Source organism: Bos mutus, chromosome 5 (assembly GCF_027580195.1).
Source record: "Bos mutus isolate GX-2022 chromosome 5, NWIPB_WYAK_1.1, whole genome shotgun sequence".
Taxonomy (NCBI): domain Eukaryota; kingdom Metazoa; phylum Chordata; class Mammalia; order Artiodactyla; family Bovidae; genus Bos; species Bos mutus.
In genome coordinates, this window is record NC_091621.1 from 75,117,121 (window position 1) to 75,136,510 (window position 19,390).

General features: G+C 38.5%; 1 protein-coding gene across 1 annotated transcript in view; it reads right to left on the reverse strand.

Moving 5' to 3' along the window:
- The window catches only part of CLEC1A (C-type lectin domain family 1 member A), a 21,598-nt gene continuing 2,208 nt past the window's right edge, over positions 1-19,390 (reverse strand). The window contains exons 2-6 of the mRNA XM_005898859.2: positions 10,665-10,763; positions 8,879-9,055; positions 7,537-7,688; positions 5,052-5,170; positions 1-3,044 (exon numbers count right to left, since the gene is read on the reverse strand). Coding sequence (XP_005898921.2) covers positions 2,870-3,044; positions 5,052-5,170; positions 7,537-7,688; positions 8,879-9,055; positions 10,665-10,763 — 722 coding nt within the window. The 3' untranslated portion in view covers positions 1-2,869. The remainder of the gene's footprint in view (positions 3,045-5,051; positions 5,171-7,536; positions 7,689-8,878; positions 9,056-10,664; positions 10,764-19,390) is intronic.

Genomic DNA, 19,390 nt, shown 5'->3' on the forward strand with positions numbered 1-19,390 from the left:
GTGTTTTTGTATTTGTTTCTTTATTTACCCTTGACTTGGAGTTTAAATGGGAATTTCAATAAAAGGGATTTTTCTCTAGTTTTCTGCTGAACCCATAAAAGGAGAATAGCAAAGAAAACATAAGCTGTCTCTTCTGGTTTGCACAGCTGGCAGCTGGCAGTTCAATATAATAACCTGAAATAAAGGAGAAACAATGGCAAATTTTAGTAGGAAAGACTGTTTGTCTTCGAGACTCTTCAAAGTATTGTCATGGAGTTGTGTTTAGAGAAAGGATAGGAAGCATTTAATAACTCTTTTGAGAAGAAGTACAATGAAGCCAGAGGCAAACATCCTTCGGCTGACATCATCCGTCAGCATGTGATGCAGTATTTACAAGTCTGAGTTTTATCTACAGAGCAGCTGGCATAAACCTCTACAGATTTCCTCAGTAGCAATATTGCTTTCCACACAGATCGCACGGGTGGAAGATTTTTCCTTGCATTTTTCTTTTGGCCCAGAACAACAAGGCTTTTTCAACACAATGGTAAGATACTGGACCTTAGCACCAGGATAATCAAGTTAATACCCTCAGTTCAGTTCAGTCGCTCAGTTGTGTCCGGCTCTTTGCGACCCCATGGACTGCAGCACGTCAGGCTTCCCTGTCCATCACCAACTCCTGGAGCCTTCTCAAAATCATGTCCATTGCGTCGCTGATGCCCAGCAAATAATGAACTGGGTATCTGATCCATCTCATTGAGTTCCAGACTAGTTCTTTTTAGATTTATTTTTAATTAGAGGATTACTTTACAGTGTTAAGTTTCTGCTGTACAACAACATGAATCAGCTATAAGTATACATATATCCCCTCCCTCTTTAGTCTTCCTCCCACAATCCGCATCCCACTCTGCTGGGTCATCCCAGAGCACTGAGCTGAGCTTCCCGTGTTATACAGCAGCTTCCCACTAGCTATCTGTTTTACACACGGCAGTGTAGATATGTCAATGCTGCTGTCTCAGTTCATCTCACCCTCTTCTTCCCCAGCTATGCCCACAAGTCCGCCCTCTACATGTGCGTCTCTATGCCTGCCCTGCAAATATGTTCATCAGTACCATTTTTCAGATTAGTTTTTAAAAAGTAAAAGGATAGGAAAAATAAAACCCTATCCTGCAAATGTAAAGATGCTTTTTTTTAACATGCTTTATTCAAACGCCATTAAATGTATGAAAAGAAAAACTTTAGTAACATTGAAAGAATAATAATACATTAGATTCCAAAAATGTATTCATACAATGAAACTTGTACCAGAAGTTACATATATCTTAAATCAGATTATGCTGCTTTTTGTATTCTTCGAAAACTAGAAGAATTCCATTAGAAAGTATCTGACTTCCAAATATTGAGGCCAACTCTGAGACAGTCTTCTAGACCTTCCTACATATTTCACAATCAGCTACTATCTCTAAAGCAAAAGTTCCCAGCAGACTTCTCACATTTCCTGCTGCTACAGGGCTCCTGACCTGTTTCCTGTTGATAAGTTTTTAAGAGCGGTTCAATATCCTCAGGAAAAGAAATAGCTCACTGCGTACCCTGGGGAACTCAGATCTACCAGGAAAGGTCATGTTCCTCATTTGACTTTTCCCTGCAATTTCTTCAGAATTACCTAAATGCGCAAGAATCTAGAAAATAAAAAGTCTTCCCGTTTTAGAAAACCCATTCACAGGGAGCTATCCTCTCTGATTTTTGACAGAAAATTGTTCTCACAAGTCATATTTTCAAAGTCATATTATGATGATTTCCTATTCTTAAAATTTAAAAAAAGAGAAAAGGGATTTGTCTGATAATAAATTACAATAAGGGGTCTTTAACTTTCATTTTATGGCCACAAATGTAGTTCTTTCTGCATGACACAATAAATTAATGCAAAATTTGTTCAACAATGAAGAAATTTCCTAGCTAATCAATGGAAAACTGAAGGGAAAATTCATAAGAAGGAAATCTACAAGCAACGATTGATAAGTGGCACAGTATGATGGGAGTAAATACAACCATCTTCTTTTATTGTGTATTTGCCAATTTTATGTCATTTCACCACGAGATAGATGTTTACGAAAAATAAAAGTGAAGAATCCCAGCTTCCACTGTCGAAAAACAAAGAATGATAACAGATTATCCCTTCTAGTGTTAAACTCCTAAAATCGACTTCTCTCTAAGCCAATGAAGTCAGTGTGTCCTGATGGTGTTATTTGGAATTTCTGCTAGGTGTGTGTATATTGTTATTCTGAGCAGGGGACACCTGCGCAAGAAGCCAGCTGTGTCTGATGTCACAGTGTCCCTTTCATTTGCCACAATCTGATTAGATAACTTAGCCTATCACAATTCGGTTGACTCATCCTTAGCCATATGCTGAAAACATACACATAACTAAAAAGATTTAAAATTTAGAATGTTAAAACTATCCTCCTGAAGAAAGCATGCCTCTCCCAGACCTCTTAGTTTCCTCGAATAATGAAATAATCAGTACTATTGCAAAAGCAACTACAAACTCTCAATAAGACACGTATAACCACAACACTGACTGCTATCATATTTTGTGGAAGAGCACCTTGAAGTTGAGTTTTTCCTTAAATCATAAGTCCATTCTAAAATCGCCAACACTTTCCATTATTTATATTTGTTATTATTAAATCTTCAGTACCTGGGGGAGTATACAATTTAGTGACTAAACCACAGCAACACCTGGAAGGTATAACAGGGACTAAATGGACAGAAATAGGAACTGGACCCACATTAGGCCAGGTGCACATAAAGAGTCAAGAGTTGTGATCTGCAGAGCAGAAGCTTCCAGCTCTCTGAAGGGGGCCTGCTGTTGCGGTTGTAGCTGGAGAACCGTTCACCTCCACCTCCGACTCAGAGGCTCATGGAGACTCTGCACCTTCACCATGGCTGCAGCTTTTTCACAGGCACATCGTCTCAGCTCTCTGCAGTCTTTGGAAAAAGCCTTCCCATTGAGGATGGTCACACAGTCCCTGCTTCTCAGGCTGGTCAAATCTATCATAACATCAAACCTCAAAAAAGAAAGAAAAAAGTTATTTTATCATAGTTTATTTCTAAAATAAGGAAAGTACATAGGGAGGGTCCTAAGCTAGATAAACTTATAGAATAGACACCCAGAATGAGTTTACTGAAAAGATGGGGTCACCAGCCTCTCTTCTCAGCCCCTCAACTTCCACATACATTCCAGGGGCATCAGGTCACTGAAAACAACAAAAGCTATTTATGACTAAAATTAAAATACACATTGTCATCCAGCTTATCATATGATTTTACTGCCATCCGAAAAATTATCTATCTTCTCTGTGACTCAGTTTATTTAACTGTAGAATAAAAAATAATCACATTGAATATATACTTTCTCCTGGAAAAATAAATCTTATATACTTCTATAGGGGTTTTCCTGGCAGCTCAGATGGTAAGGAATCTGCATGCCATGCAGGGAACCCGGGTTTGATACCTAGGTTGGGAAGATCCCCTAAAGAAGGGAATGGCAGCCCACCCCAGTATTCCTGCCTGAAGAATTCCATGGACAGAGGAGCCTGGGGGGCTACAGTCCATGGGGTTGCAAAGAGTCAGATATGACTGAGTGACTAACACTTTTCACTATAGTTATACAGAAAGATGTCTGCTCAAACATGGCTTTAAATTGTTATATATTTTTAAATTAATTTTTATTGGAGTAAAGTTGCTTTACAATGTTGTGTTAGTTTCTACTGTACAACAAAGTGAATCAGCTATGCACGCGTGCATGCTAAGTCGCTTCAATCATGTCCGACTCATTGCAACCCCATGGACTGTGGCCTGCCAGGCTCTGCTGTCCATGGGGATTCTCTAGGCAAGAATACTGGAGTGGGTTGCCACACCCTCCTCTAGGGGATCTTCCCAGCCCAGGGATCAAACCCACATGTCTGACATCTCCTGCATTGGCAGGCATGTTCTTTACCCACTGAGCCACCTGGGAAGCCCAAATCAGCTATATGCATGCATATATCCTTTTTTTTTTTTTTTTGGATTTCCTTCCCATTTAAGTCATCACAGAGCACTGAACAGAGTTCCCTGTACTATACAGTAGGTTCTCGTTAGTTATCTATTTTACACATTAGTATCAATAGTGTATATATGTCAATCTTAATCTCCCAATTCATCCCAATTCACCCCTCCCATTCCCCCTTGATATCCATATATTTGTTTTCTATGTCTGTGTTCTATTTCTGCTTTGCAAATAAAATCATCTATACCATTTTTTTAGATTCCACATATACGCATTAACATATGATATTTGTAATATATTTTGATGATATAGATATTACATTTACCAATCTCGAAGAATATACCATACTTATTCCTATCTAAATGCACATATAAGTTAAACTAATTTTTGATAATATAATTGTTTATATTGTAAATCCTCAGAGACTGTATTTTGAAAAACATGCTCCCCATTTCATTGCACAGAAAACCAAGAGATCTAAGGTTTTACTTTATCTCTAGGTATTAACAAGTTGTAGAGTTGTGTGACCTTACACAGGTCACCATTACAACCTGGGCTTCAGTTTATTCTTCTATAGCAGAGCTTCCTCTCTCCCACTCTCTTTTTTGCTCTCTGTCAATGAATCCCATTTAGTCTCTCTCACTGATTTATGAGCCAACCCACTCCAGTACTCTTTCCTGGAAAATCCCATGGACGGAGGAGCCTGGTGGGCTACAGTCCATGGGGTCGCTAAGAGTCAGACATGACTGAGCAATTTCACTTTCACTTTTCCTTTAATGCATTGGAGAAGAAAATGGCAACCCACTCCAGTGTTCTTGCTTGGAGAATCCCAGGGATGGGGAAGCCTGGTGGGCTGCCGTCTATGGGGTCGCACAGAGTCGGACACAACTGAAGCGACTTAGCAGCAGCAGCAGCTGAGAGTAAGGACTATATTCTGTATATATCTTTGATGTCCTCCTACACAGTATCTTGTCACTCAAGAAAAATCTATTAAATGCTTTTCCCATGTAACATGCTAAAGGCTTACAGTTCGGAGGAGTAAGGGGTTCCATCCATCCACAGCCAGGCCTTGCCGCTGCTGTTGCGGGATAGCCCTGTCCAATAAGAGTAGAAAAACTCAGAGTAGCTCTGAGGCATGGCAAACTCCTGTGAAAGGCACACAAGAAAACCTTTAGCTTTAGATGTTATAATATATACATGGAAATGCGTATATATTGGCTGGCTTGCATTTTAATACAAGAACAACACGAGTCCTGCCCATGTAACTAATAGGACATTTACAAAAAATAGTGTCCATCCTGAAGTCAGCTAATTTGCCCAAGTTAAAGAATTATTTTGTCTTAGTAAGTATGGACTGAATACTGATGTGCTAAAACCAAGAAACACATCAGCCCGCTATTTTCAAGTCACAGGATTAAATAAGATTGATATAAAAAAATGTGGGAGACAGATTTGGAGACATTTGGGAAATGGAAGAATCTGGAAGGAAAAGTACAGGAATGTGAAGAATCTTCACAAATATATGTGACAGGGACCAACCAGGAAGGAGAAAAGAATAAAAAAAAAAAAAAAAAAAAAAAAAGGTAAAAGAGGAATTTATAAGGATGATTCATGTCTCAGATGAAGAAGGAAAATGTTTCATATATTTGTATATATAGAACTCCTTTTCTACTGTCCATATTGAAAAATGTTTGATTATTTCCCTCTATCTATTCTCATTCTTTAACGTGAAATTTATCTAAATCTGTTATAATTATACATTTTTATGTCTTTCTTTTCCACAATACTATGAATTCCTTAAGGACATACATTTCATTTTATTTATTTTCACATTCTTAACCCCTCAGATAATTAATGGCACATAATGGTTCAATAAAAGTTTATCGCAAATATAAATGAAGCTATTGCTAAGCAACAGTCATAAACAGGCATATCAAAGGAACTGTAGCTGAAAATATTATCACCAAATAAATCGTGATCCCTTCATGTTAAAAGTTCTATAAATAAATCATATGAAAGTGATTTAAATATATATAAATATACAAAGTACATGAGAGAAAATTACTATGTAACTTTCATAATAATATTTCCAACCACTGAATATAGTGTTCTTCAGTGGTATATCTGAATCCTCAGTATATGCTGGAGGTGGAGGAAAAGAAGAGAATAAGAAAAATTAACAGAGTTTATGCCAGGTTACACTGGCTTGGCCAAATAAATTACCTCATTTTCTGCCTAAACTAAGCCATCAAGAAAGGATGAAAAAGATTATTTTAGTAGATGAGAGAGACTGCAGAGTTTCATTCATCATAATCATAGATTTCAGGAAGTGGAAAGGAATTAAGATGCAACTAGAAAGATGTTCTTCCCCAGTGGCTCAGTGGGTAAAGAATCCACCTGCAATGCAGGAGGAGACCCGAGTTCAATCCCTGGGTCTGGAAGATCCCCTAGAGAAGGATATGGCAACCCACTCCAGTCTTCTTGCCTAGAAAATCCCATGGACAGAGGAGCCTGGCAGTCTAAAGTCCTTGGGGTCGCAAAGAGTCGGACACGACTGAGCATGATGCACAGAGACAAGTTTACAGAAAGATGTTAAGAGTCTGCAGACTTAGTTGAGTATTAATTTTAATTAAATAACTCTGTTGATAAACTACTCTGTGCCATGATCCCTGCTGAAACAATGATAGGTAAACAATGGTCATTCTGCTTGAGGAATTTAATTCAAAGTCAATAACAAATGTAAGAGAAAAGGGAACAACCACAGCATTTTAATAGTGAATTTGAATTGTATGTACCTATCAATAAATGCCAATTTTATTTTCATATTTTTCTTGACCACTCTATGTTAAGGTTATAAACTTCCAGAAGGCAAGATCTTTATTTGCAGATTATGGAAATGATTTAATTGCATGGTTTTCAATCAAAAGTTTTGTCACTTTCACAGAAAGGCAGGAAATGCAATTTTCGTTCCCCTGGTATGGCACCAATATTGCTCCCTTCTTACATAAGCCAAAAGAGGTTAGGAAATTGAGACATTCTTTATTTGAGTCCTGACTGATGGTGAATTTGAAAGGCTTTCTTTCATGTTTCTAAGGAGTGGATATTTGTGGAGATCGTTCCACAAATGATGACCACAGGGGATCACTCAGAGCAATAAAAATAAGATTAAGCCTTGATTACAATAAATGAGAGAGTCTGTGGACCTTGATTGCTTAGAATCTTTTTATTAAATTAATTTTTATTGGAGTATAGTTGATTTACAATATTGCGTTAGTTTCAGGTATACAGCAAAGTGAATCAGTTATACATATACCCTTTTTTTTTTTTTTTTAGATTCTTTTCCCATATAGGTCATTACAGAGTACTGAATAGAGTTCCCTGTGCTATAGAGGGATTTTTATATATAACACTGTGTATATGTCATTTATTTTATATATAACGGTATATATATGTCAATCCCAATACCTCTTTCTGAGAATACTTCAAACACTCACCAAGCCTCAGGACCTTACCAGCACTTCCTGTGTGTTTATCTTCAGCATAGTCGAGTTCTCAGCAATGCAGAAATATTCACAGCCCTGCCAACTCTTACTTTCTTTATAGAATTGGTAGCATTTGTCCCCATGCCATTTCCATTTTTCTGGGCAAGGGCTACATCTGTGTTCTTGAAAAGAAACCAAATTTAGTAAGTTATTTTCTACCCTGTCTTCCTTCTCTTAAAATCACATAATATTTGATGACCCAAGAAACAATTGATTCTTTCTCTCTCTTAGATATTTAATTGCCCAGGCAATGATAATTACAAATGTTTACTGAATACCCACTGTACGCCAGGAATTATAGTTGGGTTTACAGCAGGAACAAAAACAACACAGTGGGAGTTAAAACAGACATGATCTGCTTTCATGGGCAATGGACTGTAGTTATAAGTGGTTAGAACTTCAAATTTCTTGCCCTGTGTAATTCAGCACAAAAAAAAAGTATATTTAATTTCATAAAGAACCTTTTTACCTGTTCAGAAACTCAATATGCATTGGATTTGAGAAACCATTGAAGTTTCTATAATTTTCTTCCTCAATATCCTCTTATACAGTAGTACAAGGATTTTTTAATGAAATATATAGCAATAGGATATGGATTATTTTCTCACGCAAATAAATAAAATTTTAGAAAAAGACCACATAAATACTAAGCCATGCATGAATTAAACCAGCAAATCTCCATGAGTCAGAAGTTAAGATGGACATCAAAGTCAGAGAAGTAAGTGCACAGACCAAGGGTGAGATGGACTGAGTGGGTAGTGACTATAAATATAAGAACTAGGCTCTCAGAGCCATGGTCTAACACCTATGTGGGCACATGGTCCTGGGCCTTTAAGAGTTGGGTATCTGAAACTAAGTCCCTTGTGGGTATGCAGTGAGATGAAAATCCCATCATTCCACAAAAATATCTTTACTTTAAAAGCAGTACAGTGTCAAAATGTTGACATCTTAAAATCTGAGGTCAACACGCAAATGGTTATTATATTCTTGTTTGTATTTTTCTATTTGAAATATTTCATAAGGTAATCCTGTATTTTATTTACTTGTAGTGTTATTTTGGTTATTCAACATTAATTGTACTTATTATTTAAAAATGTCTGAACTTGATGAATCCCATCCTGTACTGTAAAACAGACACAGTTGCACTACATGATCTTGATAACTGGGGATGACCTGGCTGTTCAAACCCTTTATTAAGTTTGCCAGATGACTTGCTGAATAATACATGGTTCCCAGGTACTCTGATGGGAGAATCAGCTCTGTATGGACAGATGTGCTGAGAACAGAGAGAAGCTCAGTGATCAGCACTCACCTCCAGTTTTGTTATAGAGCTCACGACAGAGTTTCTCAGCGACGTGATGCAGAGTTTCTGCAAGTTTCCTGTTTTGGGTTCGGAGAGATTGCAGCTGTCGGGAGAGATTCCCCAGTTTTTCCTCCTTTTGCAAAATGCTGTCTTGCTGAGTGTTGGAGAGCTGGTAGAACTGAAAAACTAAATCAAATTACCAAGTGAGGCTGGACAGAGTATTTCTTCACTTTTATTTCTATTGTCTACACCTGGGGAAAACAAAACAGTATGCTGTTTGAGATCCCAGGCTCTGAGATCTCAAATTGCCTACATTCAAGTTTGGACTCTAGCTATAATAAATTGTATTGCCCTGGGCAAATGAATTTCTCTATTTCCTTATCTGAAAATGTAGAGTTATAATAACTGTTCCCAGCTTCAGGGATAAACTCCTTAAATATATTTACTGTTCAATAAATCTTTCTGTGTATACTGTCAAACCGTTACTCAACCTAAAAGTATACATCATTTATCTATTAATCATTATATTGAGTATTGACAATGTACCATATATTTTTATCACATTCATAGTAATATTATCATTTCTATATTTTATAGCTTTGTAAACTGGGCTCAGCGAGAACAAGTAATTTTCTCAATATGACTAGGCTAGAAAATTTCAACTTAGCTTTAAATTCCAAGTTTCTAAATCTAAGTAGAAACATCCTCCATGAATCATGAGAGTCACTTTCTATCACTGAAAAGAATATTGCCTGCAAAACAACAGTTATATCAAAATTGGGGAGCCAGGGTAGAAACATTAAGATACATTTTTTTTAAAAAATTTAATTTAAGATTACAAACAAGGTCTAAAATTTCCTATAAAAATGAAATTTTTGACATTAAAACCTGCTTTTACTGTTAACAACTTTCTTCAACTGTTCAGGACATATTGTTAAAGGGTCCCATCTGTTGAAATAAATTTATCCCCTTTTGTTTTTGAGTTTTAAACTTTATTCTTACTAGTTTGAAAATTAAAGACTTTTATACATGAATTCTTCTTTATTTGATTTCCACAAGTCTCTGCAAAATGATTATATAACTTCTTGGACTTCTTTATTACAATAGTGTGTGTGTGAGTGTGAGTGTGTATTAGTCGCTCAGTCGTGTCTGACTCTTTGCAACTCCATGGACTGTAGCCCGCCAGGCTCCTCTGCCCATGGACTTTTTCAGGAAAGAATACTGAAATATTCTCGGAAATAGATTGCCATTCCCTTCTCCAGAGGATCTTCCAGACCCAGGGATCAAACCCAGGTCTCTGGCATTGCAGGCAGATTTTTTACCATCTGAGCCACAGGGAAGCCCCCCTTTTAAAAATAATATTTAATATTAGATATTATAGTGATTAAAGACTTGGTCTATTCTCTGTACCTTGAAGAGATTGGATATAAATTAAATCTTTCCCTCTGCATGGCCCACTGAGCCATAAATGCCAGAAACAAAGATCACTGCAGCTGTAGTCTTTTGTGAAATGGAAAAGGGCTGATGTGTACATTCATTAAAAATTGCTGATGTTAAACACTGATATATTAACAGGCAAAAACCTTCTTATTGCAAACAGAATGTAAATGTTTAGCTGGAAAGTGATTGTCGTATTTTAATGCTTCTTTCACTATATTCATCATTTACAGGGTTTCATCCGAATAAGGACTTATTCACAGGCTCCAGAATCAAAGTTAAAAAAAATAATAAGTGTTTCTTATCCTAGACAAACCTTGAAACCAGGATCCTCCCCCAAGTCAGAGTGCGGACTTACACACAAGCCCCAGAGCTGCCAGGCCAATCAGCAGCACCAAACAGAGAGTCAGCAGGATCAGGGCCACTGGACGCCAAGCAGAAGAGGGACGCTGGTGCTCTGCGGGGAACAGAAGCAAAGACAGGGTTTCACTTTTTCTTCCTCTTGGATCTACATCAGTAGCAAGGAAGTAAGAGGAGTTCGTTCTAACAGGTTTCAGGGTCTAGTTACCATTCCCTTGGTCCTGGGAAATAGTAACAAAGCTCCAGGCCAGGCCTGACTTAATCTCTGCTAGATTCTTTCATAAACCCTGCTCACTTCTACCTTCCTCCTCTACTCAGTCCTACTTTGCATTGAATCAATTTATGCATTACTGTTAACCTTCTTTTTGTCAAAATTAAAGTTGCAGAAGACTCTCACGAAAATGCCTTAACAAAGAACAATTTTTCACATCATCAGAAAAGAAGTAATGTGTTGTTACTTTTTGCAAAACACTCCCTTTCCTAGTTTGAAAAAGCAAATTGCCTGTCAGTAATGAGGCACTATTGGTAAAGAACCTTCCTGCCAATGCAAGAAAAGTGGAAATGGCATCCTACTCCAATATTCTTGCTTGGAAAATGCCATGGGCTGAGAAGCCTGGCGGGCTACAGTCTGGGGCAGCAAAGAGTCAGACACAACTGAGCTACTGAACACAGGCACACACAATAAGAAGTTCTTGTTTTACTGTTTCGTTTTGGAATTTCTTTGTTGAAAGTCATTCTTATTTTGCTTGTTCATTCATTTGATTTTATAGCTCCAAAAATAGATGATAAATGCAACATGACCATCAGTTTTTCAATGACGGATTTAAGTAATCTCAACCTTGTACCCATTAAGGAATGGGAAAAACAAAACAAAACAAAACTCTAGCCAGCATCTTTTGCTTGCCCACAGCCCACAAGCTTGCCTTCTGGTGATTGCATAGATTCTGCTGAGTCAGAGATAAGCTCATCACCTTGTGAGGTCAGCTATCAATCTGAATAACTAGCAATATCTGACCAGGAAAACCCACAGTCAGATGCAAGTATCCTCTAGCATTCTGATAAAAATTAAAGGGCCGTTAAACTCTCAAACCCTGGTCTCTTCATGACCTATGAGTTTCACTTCATTGGGAATTCAAATTAAGTTCAAAAGCAGAAAGATTAAAGACATATAAATTCATTTCCTCCTTAGCAAAGTCCCCTGCATGATAAATTTCAGATACAGAGATTTGTACTATTCATTATTTCTAAATGGGGAATGGTAACTATTAATAGTAAAGATAATACAGAAGTAGAAAATATGATCAATATCCTCTGAAACTTACCACCAAAGAGGGAAAATAAGTAAAAATCAGGATCCAGATATTGATATATTTTAAAATGTGAATCTTATTTTAATTTTATGATCATATCTTTTCACAAAAACTTTCAATGGTGTGCATTATTTTTAGGATAAAATCCATTATCAGTTTTCCTAAAGATAGATGGCTCTTTTTAAAAAGTGGGCATTTTATTATTGTACTTCTCAACTTAAAAACTGCCAATAGGGGGAATTCCCTGGTGGTCCAGTGGTTGAGAATCTGTCTGCCAACGCAGAGGACACGGGTTTGATCCCTGGTCCAGGAAGATCCCACGTAAGTGGGACAACTAGGCCCGAGAGTGTGGCAACTACTGAAGCCTGGCATGCCCTGCCCTAGGGAGCCTGTGCTCTGCAACAAGAGAGGCTATGACAGTGGAAAGCCTATGCACCACAATTAGAGAGTAGCCCCTGTTCAGTTCAATCAGAGAAAGCCAACACCCAGCAATGAAGACCCAGCACAGCCAAAATAAATGAAAATTAAAAAAAAAAAAAAAACACCTGCCAATAGCTTTATTGCACTTAGAATAAAATTCTACAAGCATCTTTTTCATCTGGAGCCTATCTAGGTCTCTCATCCATTTCTGAGCTATCCTCTTCTCACTCAAACTGTCTAGTCACAGTGACCTTCCGTTTATCCTTGATTCAAACCGCTGTGTCCCTGTCTTGAAAGTGAAAGTGAAGTCGCTCAGTCGTGTCCGACTCTTTGCAACCCCATGGACTGTAGCCTACCAGGCTCTTCTGTCCATGGGTTTTTCCAGGCAAGAGTACTGAAGTGGGTTGCCATTTCCTTCTCCAGGGGATCTTCCCGACCCAGGGATTGAACCAGGGTCTCCCGCATTAGAGGCGGATGCTTTAACCTCTGAGCCACCAGGGAAGCCACAAGTGTCCCTGTCTTAGTACCTTTGTATTAGCTCTGTTTATACTCCTGCATTAATCAATCCTCAGGTGGATTACTAGTAGCCTACTTGCAATCGAGGTTCCCATTTAAATGGTGCATCCTTGTAAGATGTCACTGGGAGTTCATCTCTAGCACATCATCCCATTATGTATGTATGTCAAAAAAAAAAAAAGATTACTAAGTGATATTCCATCACTTTTCTGTGCTTTTGTCCATTTCCTCTGCTTGAATGTACATTGCATTAAAACAGTGATCTTGTCGGGACTTCCCTGGTGGTCCAATGGTTAGGAATCCACCTTGCAGTACAGGACACACAGGTTTGATCCCTGGTCAGGGAACTAGGATCCCCCATGCTGCAGAGCAACTAAGCCTGGGGGCTGCACCTCCTGAGTCCGCATGCCACAACCGGATGGTCGGTGCACTGCAGTGTAAGATCCTACATGAGGCCTGGGTGCCACAGCGAATACTTGAAGCATCCAAATAAATAAGATAATACAAATAATAAAAACAATGATCTTGTCTATCTTGTTCACCAGTGTATTTCCACTACTGAAAATAGTGCCTGGCCACATAAGGGCTGAATACATATTTGAGGGCTTCCCTCACAGCTCAGTCTGTAGAGAATCTGCCTGCAGTACAGGAGATCCAGGTTCAATCTCTGGGTCAGAAAGATCCCCTGGAGAAGGAAATAGTAACCCACTCCAGTATTCTTGCCTGGAGAATCCCCTGGATAGAGGAGCCTAGCACGCTACAGTCCATGAGGTCACAAGAGTTGGATACGACTTAGTGATGAAACCATCACCACCACATATTTGAAGGAGCAAATGCATGAAGGATGAAATTATGAAAAACTAATATTATCTAAACTATGTAATTTTTACAGAGGCACAGAGCATTGTCTAACATTAAGCTTTACAGGTTGATTTTTTATTTTTTCAATCTATTGACTTTTCAGCAAGATTTCTGTCAGCAGAGGGCAGACTCAGCTAAATTCATCTCCTGGCCAAACTGGTTTCTAGACACTGACTTAAGTGACATTCTGAAGCATAAGCAGATATAGCAGAGACTTGCTTTCTTCTCTGTTTCTTTCAAGTGGCTGGTCTATCCGGTTTGGTCTAAATTTTTCTGGAAATTGCTAGCTACTCATGACAGCATCCTTAAGCATATCTCAAATCAGCAGAACATGAAAGAGTAAGATCAGAGATACAGCTTAAGCTAAACATCCTCCTGCAAACTCTATGTCTCTTTAAAGTTCTATAAGCCTATGTAGCTCAAGAAAATTAACTGGATGCATGTTTCTAGATTCCAGAGGCAAGTGTATATGTAGACCCACCACCATGGTAGCTTTATTTTTCTCTCTTATCTATTCAGTTTAGTCATGTCCAACTTTTTGTGACCCCATGGTCTGCAGCACGCCAGGCTTTCCTACCATCAAATATATTATATATCCTATTTACTTGGGGTAGCGGGGAAGAACTGTGGGAGAACTGACCCAGCACTAGGAAACCAGACTTCCATGATGGTGAGACTATAGTATTGAAAGTTTTACTTATTCCTTTTCTTTGAAGTTATTTTTCCTCTAGGTATGTTTTTTTCTAACTGTGAATTTAATTTTCCCGAGTTTTGTTCCAAGTACCCTGATCATAATTAAGTCTCTCTCTGGGGACCACTCCCACCTTAAAATAAGAAAAATAAGCTGCCTGGAGGTGCTTCGGTTTAGCTTGGCTTTATTTTTTGGAAGACAACTCTGATGCTGTCTCCTGAGGCTTGTTTAGAAAAAGGTGTGGTCAGGCCAAGGAATGATACCAAACATCCCTAGGAGTAATAAGATATATATAGAAAAAAACACCTCTTTCCTGTAACCTCTCACTATAATATGCCATAAAAGGCTGTAGTGCTAAGGTCAAGTTTTGAATAAAAATCCCTTTGTAGTTACAAGAAATGTCATTGGTGAAAACAGTCGTCTTACTTGAACAACTGCCCTTCATCAGCCACCAAGGAAGAGTTTGTACACCTCCTCTCCCAGGGCCTCCAAGAAATAAAACAGCATTGCTGAATGTAGACTTTTTAAATGCCTCTGAAATAAGAAGGGTCCTAAAAGCTTGAAAAGACACAAAGAATTTAAATAATTTGCATAAAATCACATTGCAAACTGGGCTTCCCAGGTAAACTGGGCTCAGTGGGAAAGAACCCGCCTGACAATGCACAAGATGCAGGTTCGATCCCTGGGTCGGGAAGATCCCCTGGAGAAGGAAATGTCAACCCATTCCAGTATTCTTGCCTGGGAAATGCCATGGACAGAGGAGCTTGATGGGCTACAGTCCACAGGGTCCCAAAAGTCAGACATGACTTAAACACTAAACAACAATTTATATGTCCAATAGAGTTTGGTTTCTGAAATATATTTCAAAAATAACATTACTATTAATGATAATTGCTAACATTTCTTGAGTTACTGAGGTAAATACTGTATAGGAATTAATATCATCCATCCTTACAACTACTTTATGAGGTAGGTACTATTATCATCTCAGTGTTACAGATAAGCAGCTGAGTCCTAGAGAAGTTAGTAAGGCAATTAGTTAGAGGTTAGTAAGGCAAGGATACACAGCTACTGATAATAGTACTTATTGTGTTATATATGTTTTAGCATTTCATTTGAATCTCCCAATAATTATTCAAGAGGGCACTACTTTAAACTTTTATTTGGATAAGAAATCTGCAGTGCCCAAGAGCTGCTTAATTTTCTTATGGTTGCACAGCTAGTAAATGACGGAACCAGATATGCTATCCAAGCATTCATTCTAGAGCTGAATATTTTTAAGGGTGATTTTATTTTGTTATTTATTTATTGGCTGAGCAGCATGTGCGATCCTAGTTCCCTGATCAGGGGTTGAACCTGTGTCCCCTAAAACTGGAAGCACAGAGTCCTAACCACTGGATCACCAGGGAAGTCCTGGACCTGAATATTTTAAATCATTTCCCAATCCTCTCAACAAATCCCACATTAATATTTGCCTATATAAGGGAGCTCCATATGGAATTACAGAAACACTAGCATTTCACCACTTGCAACTTTTCACATCTGTGTTGTGAATATCTTAATAAGAGTCACCTTAAATTCATATATTCTCTACTCTACCAGCAAGGTGAGCTTACTAAATTTAAGTCTCCCTTAAGGTTAAGATGGGCTTCCCTGGTGGCTCAGAGGTTAAAGTGTCAGCCTGCAATGCGGGAGACCTGGGTTCGATCCCTGGGTCAGGAAGATCCTCTGGCGAAGGAAATGGCAACCCACTCCAGTATTCTTGCCTGGAGAATCCCATGGATGGAGGAGCTTGGTGGGCTATAGTCCACAGGTCGCAAAGAGTCGGACATGACTGAGCGACTTCACTTTCACTTTCACTAATGTTAAAATGTTCCTCCAGCTATAAAAGGTCCTGAATAGAAGCATCCCCTCCTACTCTTCAGCCTCAGTTGCCCCAACCTCTCCCCCATCACTCCTTCCCTTTGAGGACCACACATTCTTCAGACCAACAGTCTACCTTGCCATCCTGTTTGATTTTGCTGATGATTCCCAAAATTGTCTGGATCTAAATCCCAATCTGACATCAACACCTCATCTCCTCTCTTTGTAGTTTTGTCTTCCTTCTTTTATCCATGAATATACCGCACCAAGCTAGCTCTTATCTCTGTGCTTTTGTCTTTCCACATGTGGTCGTCACTCTGGAAAGGCCACCCAGGGCCAGAGTTGCTCTTCCTGGAAAACCTGAACTTAGACTTACAGACTAGATCAAATGTCACCTCGTCCAAAGATACCCACATGTGTAAACACTGTCAGTAACTTATTCATTCCTCTTCGCTTCTGTGACTTCCTACATATGTTCAATAGCAGTACATGACATGCTCTTCTAATCAGCAATTAAGATCACTCCTTCCACTTCTCCAAGCACCTAAAAATAGAGCCTCCCCTGTGCCTACCATAATGTTTGACTTTTAGTAGGCATGAATTAAAGATGTGTTGAAACAATTAGAAGTGGTTTACGCCATGACTCTTTTTCTATACAGTTTTTTCTTTTATTTACTTTGTCATGGAGCCCTTTGCTTTTTGCTGGGGAGGGAGGCTGCAGAGCATATGGGATCTTAGTTCCTCAACCAGGGACAGAACCCAAGCACCCTGCATTGGAAGAGCGGAGTCTTAACCACTGGACTGCCAGAGAGGTTCCTCTGCCATGTCTCTTGAATGAAGGGTTTGTGCTGTGGTTCAGGAAATGAAGCTAAAAATCTTGGAAAAATTCAAAAATATTATAATTAATATGAGTAAGGAAAAAATGGAACTTGAATTTAATAAAGGTTCTCTTCTTACTATTATTTTCCCCTTAAACACAAATACGTTTTCATATTTTTTGATAAGGCTATATTTAGACAGGAAATCTGACCCATAATTATTTCATTCTCTCTCTCTGATACATTATTACTGGGAAGTGCTGTAATTGCACCTCTTTCCAATCTACAATTGAGTTAGAATCTCCTACACTGTAAAAAATAATTTTAGACAGCACTCATACAAACGCACAACACATTAGCTCTAACTTTTTACCTTTCCTCTTTACAGCCAGGCTCCTCAAAAAAGAAGACAGAAAGGGGGAAAAAAGGGAATGAAGACAAAATTACTTAAATTATGTATTTTCCTTCTTAACTACTAGTTCCTTTCAAACCCCTGCTATGAAAAATGACCAATAATCCATTTTGCTTCCTATTTCTAATAAATTGTTTTTAACCTTCCTCTTGCTTGGAACTCTCTGCCATATTGTTTATTGTTTTTAAAATTTGCTATTTATTACCACTGGCTTGTCTGTTTCTCTCAAAGTCAGTGTCTCTTGGCTTTCTAGAAGCCTCTCTCTCCTGCTCCACATCCATTACTGTCTGTCACTCATGTTAGTGGGTCCTACTGGGTCCCTTTCTCAGCCTGCCCTCCAATTATATTCCCCAAGATTCTCTCTCCTTGGCACTCTTCTCCTGTGTTTTGTCTTACTTTGTTTTCATTTTACATTCCTCAGTGATCTCACTCAGAAAGGTTAATGCCTACCTAAAAGCCATCAATTCTCACGTGTGTTGGGTTGGTCAAAATGTTTGAGTTTTTCTGTAACATCTTATGGAAGAACTCAAATGAACTTTTTGGCCAAGCCTATGGGCTTCCCTTGTGGCCCAGCTGGGAAAGAATCCAAAAGCCCCTGGAGAAGGGAAAGGCTACCCACTTCAGTGTTATGGCCTGGAGAATTCCATGGACAGTATAGCCCATGGGGTCACAAAGAGTCAGATATGACTGAGCGACTTTCACTTCACTTCATACGTTTAGCTCAGACCCACATGCGATACATACAAGTGCCTTTAGGCAACTCCAACTCCTTGTGCCTTCTCTTACAAGCATGTCACATTCACACTGAATCCATCCTCTTTCTTAGTCCTCCTGTAGCTTTCTTAGTTGATGGAAGCATCATCTACATAACGTCAGATGAAACCCAGTCAACCTACGCTCTCCTCCTCCTTGCCTTCCCCCTTTGTAACCAGTCACCAATACTTTAAACTCTCACTTCTCAGTATCCTTCATATCTAATTCCTCCTCCTCATTCCCACACTACTTTAGCTCAGGTTCTTCTCACCTCATGCTCAGACTAAAGAAAAAGCTGGGTATTAGCTTATCCAGCTTCATATTCCTTCAAAACATCCCCCTCCAACTCTACCCTTCAGCCATAATATATTTCGTTCTCTGTAATACAGTTACATAAGACTGCCATGGCTTTCCTCTTATGTGTATGGCTGCCTGTAGTAACCTCAGCCCCTTAAACCTTCCCATTTCTGTTCCCATATCACAAGAAACACCTTAAAGTTAAGTCCACTCAATGGTCATCCCTCTTTCAAATCTTTCCTGATCTCTACCCTTACCAGACAGAAATGACCAGTTCCTCTAGGAGAGCATGCTCCATCACAGCACTGCATCACACATGCTGTTCACTTAAAAACTTTCTTATTCTTTAAATTTCCTCATAAGCAGGGATCATATCATATTTGAAATTATATCCTCAGTACTTTGCAACATGCCTGGCATGACACAGACCTCAAGCATAAGTTTAGGGAAAGGAGGTCTGAGAGTGTTGTCTTTCATTTTTATTTTGTATCCTTTGAATTATTTCACATGTTTTAAACACAAATGTAAATTTTATATCAAAAATTGAAAACTAGAAAATAAAGTGAATATGTAGACTTTATTTTATTCATTCTAAAGAAAATATTAAATTTTCCCAGGCATAATTGTGTCACAATCTTAAATTGAATCTGAATCTTCTGCATTGCTGAAAAACTTCCAAAGTAGTAGTTGTTATTATTTTTAGCAGCAAAATGATATCAGGTCTATTTTAATAAATAATGAGGCTTTTATTGTGACATTCCTCTAAATACTTGCATTATCATG